The sequence below is a fragment of the Pezoporus wallicus genome, unplaced genomic scaffold (assembly GCF_028554395.1).
Source record: "Pezoporus wallicus isolate ANWC-B61680 ecotype Strahan unplaced genomic scaffold, APGP_CSIRO_Pwel_v1 contig_6598, whole genome shotgun sequence".
Classification (NCBI taxonomy): domain Eukaryota; kingdom Metazoa; phylum Chordata; class Aves; order Psittaciformes; family Psittacidae; genus Pezoporus; species Pezoporus wallicus.
In genome coordinates this window covers 320,165-325,354 of record NW_026637213.1, presented here as the reverse complement: position 1 = coordinate 325,354, position 5,190 = coordinate 320,165, and the positions used below count along the sequence as shown (strand labels likewise).

Here is a 5,190-nt window from a genome sequence, read left to right as displayed (position 1 = left end):
GTACTTTGAGCCATGCTCCCATCACCACTACAAATCCCATAGAGTTGGTGCTGGAACTCGCACACCTTCTGCAGCAAGAGCTCTTCATTCCCAGGCCAGCCAGCTCACCGAGATAAAAGTATTAAAAATGAAAGCCTTTATTGTCATGGAGCTGAATTTGTGTCAGCTCTGCGCAGTCAGCAATGTGCCAACCATTGTAGTGGTTGTTCATGCTGATTAGAAAAATAGCATAAACAGCGTTCTCACTAGAAAGAGCATGTTCAATATCATTATACAATGCAGCCTTCAATATCCTCCTTTGGGATATGTTTCAAAGTGTCACCCTGTTCCTGACCCTGACAGATACCTCCAGGTCCTGGCCAGCAGCAGCTCAACTCACATTCGTCTTTCCAGACACTCAGTAAACAGCTTTGTGTCTTTTCTCTTTAAAGGAAGGGGTCTTGCTGAGCTCACCCTGAAATATATCACCCTGGACAAAAGGGCTGAAAGGTTAAGGAGCTCCAGGGGGTGGTTCAGCAGAGAGCTGGGGGCCAGGCGCCTGCCAGAACCAAAGCTATAAAGGCAAAGAGGGGCAAGGGACTGCATCTGACACAGATGCTGCAAGGTCCTGCCTCACCTCCCACAAGCCTTGGGATAAGGAGAAGATGCTGGGGTTCCACTCGTGGCCTTGCTCGCTTTTACTCCTCTTAGTTCTGCTCTCTGCCAGCGTTCAGACTGTGTCCTTATCAGGACAGAGGCTACAGGTAGGAGGGACTGGGAGAGAGCTGAGGGAGGTTTCAGGAGTGGAGGGGCAGTTTGGGGAGGTCATGTTTGAACACGGAATGGCGGTCCCAAATTCCAGCTATCAGAAGCTGTTGTCTGTTCTCGTTGTTCCCTCCCCTTCATCCCAACAGCCTCAGCTCTAGAATGACTGTATCTTTATAACCCAGCTCTTAAGGGGCACCAGCATTACAAGGCAGCGGGCAGACAAAATCTTTTTAGTGCTCTCTGGTCTGGGGTTGGCTGCCTGTGGGACTCCCCATGTTGCCTGCAGAGGCTTTTAACCATAGTCTGATCCTGTCTAACTCCACCTTGTGTCAGCAACAACTAGAAATTATAGCCGTGTCCCTCATCATGTTCAGTGCCTGATTCTGAGGTTTCAGAGGGAAAATACATACTGTTAGGCCAGGATTTTCACTCCTAAACTCAGTACTACCCCTCATTGAGACCAAGAGCCCCCTTCCTGCCCCAGGATGCCATCTAAGGGCTTCTTTTGGGTAAATCTCTTATCCTCAGCAATTACAGCAATAATACTTTCATCTTTTGAATTTAACCAGCTCCCTCTTACCCAAAGTGTAATATTGAGCCCCAACACCTTGCCTTCAGGTCACGCTGGGAAAGCTACAGGGAAGTAGTTAGGAGGTGAGCTAAAATCACAAGACAGATCCTGCTATGACTCACCGCTTTCACTCCTCGCTCAGGATGCCAGTGTCCGCTTGAATTAACTCGCTGCCGAAAAGAGCCGCACGAAAGGCATCTTCAGCCTTAGCTCAGCATCCACAGGAGGGACAGATGTGGAATGGCTACTGCAGGCTGCTTCCCTGGGCAGCCATGCCATGCCGCCACTGTGCCAAATGCACCTCCCAACCCTTGCCTCCCTACAGCCAGGGGCTGCCAGCAATGCTGGGGGTGTACAGTCAGCAGGTGTCCACCAGCACAGATAACCGAGAGGATTCCCAAAAGATGTGGAGTCCCCTTCTTTCCCACCTGCTCTGCTGCTGCCTCCCCCCCCCCCATCTTTAGCAGCAGGAATTTGGGGCAGGTCTGTCCTCCACACCAGCCCTCTGGATAAAAAGAAACGCCACATAGCAGCCTGAGCACACGGAGGTGCTCAGCACTGGCAGAAGGAGCAAGGACCAAAGCCTGTTACCTTCCAAGTGTTGGGGACACACACGAGAGCAGGACAATCGGCACACAGGCAGAGGCTCACAGCAGCTGGCTGGCTGCTCTTTTGGACAGCAGAATCATTCCAGGCAGCAGGAGCTGCTGGTCTAGCCCTTCCCTGTGTCTGGATGCACCGTCACAGGCACAGCGCCTGTGTGCGGACACCATTTAGTGTCCTGCACAAGCTGTAAAGGTGCGTGCAGTGGGGCACAAGGGGGTACAAGGCTTTTTTTTGGCCAGGAGCACAGGCAACTCTGCTCTCACCCCCTCTCCTCTCTGTTTATCCCAGATACTCCTTTCCCAGTTGCTGCCCCTGGAGCCCGAGTCCACAGTGGCTGAAGAGGACACGAAGGAGGGGTCCAGTTTTGGCCCTCAGTTGCTCTCCTCCACGCTCCCCTTCCTCCCATCTGGGGCTAGAGCTGCCCGTCCCTCCCTGTGGCGCAAGACCCTCGCCAGTCGCAAGTGGGCACTGCCTCGAGACTGGGCCTGGAAGGCCGTGCCCAGGGGCTGCTTTGGATTGAAACTGGACCGGATTGGGACCTTCAGTGGTTTGGGGTGTTAGCCTTGGAGGGGGCTCTGAGGTGAGAGGGCCAGCAGTGAGGGACTGCATAAGTGGGTAGGGAAGAGGTAAGGGGACACTTGAGAGCACGGGTGCTGGGGAGGACAGGAGCGAGAGGTGGCTGTGGGGCCACCTCCTGCCTGCAGCCGGGGCAAAGGCTGGGACACAGACCCCCCATGCTCCCGGGGCCGGGAGCGGGAGCAGGCAGGCAGCACGCCGCTGGGCGGCTCACCAGCCCTGCTTCTCCACAGCCCGAGGAGACCCAGGCGCCCAGAGGCAGCGCCGTCATGGGAACCAGCGCAGCCCTGTAACACCTGCCCTGAAGGAGAGCGGCAGCGGCATCAGGAGAAGCTGCCCGGTTCCACGGCTGCTTCCTCCCTCCTCTCCGTGCTCGAGGACTCTTGCTCATTAAACAGAGCTGTATTAACCTCTGCTTCCATGCTCATCAGCAGCACCGCTGCCTGAGGCCGTGGTTGCCCGTGTGCGGGTGCAGGGCTGGCAGCGGCGGCAGAGCCCCCACGCGCGGGGCCATGTTGGGTGCACGCCGCCATTCCGGGTGGGCCGGGCAGCACGCGCGGTTGCAGTGCGGTGCTGCCGGGGCCACGACAGAGCCCCGGGGGGGGGGGGGGGGGGGGGGGGGGGGCGAGCTATCGACCGTGTGCTCGGGCAGGAGGCCTGCGTTGGCTCATCCCAGTCGCACTCTGCCCCCCCCGGGGCTGCGGTGTTTGCCGAGCAAACACTGGGGCCTCCTGTTTGTGCAGAAGCTGTCCCCGAGAGCCATGCCAGCTCCTCAGTGCACTGCGGCTGGGGCACCACAAACCCCGGCGTGCGCTCGCACCCCTCCTGCCCCACCGGTGTACCACACGAGCCATCATCCCCTGGCCTTTACGAAAAGGTTGTAACATCAGCCGAGTCTAAACTTAGCCACGAGCCCCTCAGCAGCACCGGGAATAGCCGTGGTATATAAGAAGAGTTGGGTTACGTTCGAGCTGTGTGACCCCTCTTGCCCCCCACCCTGCTACCTGCATGGCTCCCCCACTCCGCTCTTTCCTCCTCATCTTCAAAGCCCTGCTGAGCCGAGCAGCCAGAGCGATAGGTCTGCTTCCACCATACCCTGCCAGCCCGGGTCTGCACCCCACCTTCCTCCGGGACCCTCTCCCCATGGGATGGAGGATTCTGGCCGTGCTCTGAGCCTTGTGCCTAATGTACGTTTATCCCATTGCACCTGGGCTGCACAAGCCCCGCACCAAGCCACTGGCACGGCTCAGTGAGAGACCCCAGCACGGGGAAGGGGGGGGGGCTGCAAGGTGGGCAGCAGCGGCAGCCATTCAGGGAGCGCTTCCTTCTCACAAGCAGCCAGCAAAGGCGGGCCGAGGCGGCAGACGGGCAGGATTTCCGCCGTCACGTCCCGCGGGTAGCAGCAGCACTGCCGCAGTGCCTCATTAAGATGGTGTTCACGCTGCGGCGCGTGGCCTGCCGGGGAAGAGGCCGCCCGGCAGACCCGTTCACATCACGCATGGCTAAACTCACCTAAGGGACCCAAAGATGGGCTGGGGTCCCCAGCCTGGGGGCGAGAGAGCTCTCAGCCAGCACCTGCTGCCTCCCAGTGCTGGGGGAATGTGGAGTGCCTGGGGAGCTGCTGCTTCCTCGGGGAGCCTCCAGCATCGCTGTAGCCCCTTTGCCCCCACCGCCATGCTGGGGTGCAGGCGGGCTGGGATCGGGGCACAGGCTGCAGCCGGGGTACTGGGGGAGTCTCCCCTTTGTTACCAGGTGAAAGCAGTGCATGCCATGCCTCGGGGTACTAGCAGCGGTGAGTCCCGAGGAGGCAGCCCCGCACGGGCCATCACTGGGGAGCCCTTCCCGCCTCCCCAGACAGGGGCCCAGCCGCCCTTCCCCGCCCTGGGGCAGGGACAGGACCCAGCTTTCTCCGGCACCACGGTATCTCTCACCATCACCATCACCACCACCACCACGGGTGGCAGTGCAACCCCCACCCCACGGAGACCATTGCGGACCCCACGCGACCCGGCGTGAGGCCTTTGTTACTGGGGTAGGGGGGGGAACGTGGACCGATGAGCCTGGGGGGGCGACGACCGAGGCAGCCGCACCCGCAGCGCGGGCGCACGTAGCCCAGCCCGGCCCCTGTGTTCCCATTCGGCGCCGGCCCGACGGGGCGGGCCCCAGCCCTTCCCGTGCGCGGGTATAAAGGGCGGCGGAGCGGCGTTGCGCCACCTTCTCACTGCGCGCTAGGGCGGCTTAGAGGCAGCAGGTAATGGGTTGGGGTGTGGGGGGCAGTGGCGGGGATGTGCCTAGATGGAGGGGGGGTGGGAAATGCGCAGGGGAGGAGGGAGGCGGAGGTGGGAACCCAACAGCATCACCCCACCGGGGGCCGGTGCCGTGGAGGGGATGGGGGCGGACGGAGCGGAGCGGCTGCAGCAGCTCCCCCCCCGTGCGGAGCGGGACCGCATGGCGGCGGGCACAAAGGCGGCGTGGAGCGGAGTGCCCCAAGATGGATGCGGGCGGGGGGGGGGGGGGGGGAACAGGCCGCCGGGGGATGGGGGGAGGGGCAGGGGGGGGGGCATCCATAGGCCGCCTGAGAGGGGGGAGGGGAAGAGAACGGGGGTGGGGGCGGGTTCCGAGCGCGTGCACACACGCACATCCACAACCCACCCGTTAACGGAGAGGCGTTAACGGTGCCCGGGCGAGGC

At 61.1% G+C, this 5,190-nt stretch overlaps 1 protein-coding gene across 1 annotated transcript; it reads left to right on the top strand.

Moving 5' to 3' along the window:
- The first annotated feature begins 626 nt into the window (after positions 1-626).
- LOC130596449 (C-type natriuretic peptide 2-like) lies at positions 627-2,949 on the top strand. The gene is made up of 3 exons (XM_057404053.1): positions 627-743; positions 2,213-2,504; positions 2,734-2,949. Exons 1-2 carry the CDS (start codon positions 645-647, stop codon positions 2,483-2,485), a joined length of 372 nt encoding a protein of 123 aa, XP_057260036.1. The 5' UTR covers positions 627-644; the 3' UTR covers positions 2,486-2,504; positions 2,734-2,949.
- The last annotated feature ends 2,241 nt before the right edge of the window (positions 2,950-5,190 follow it).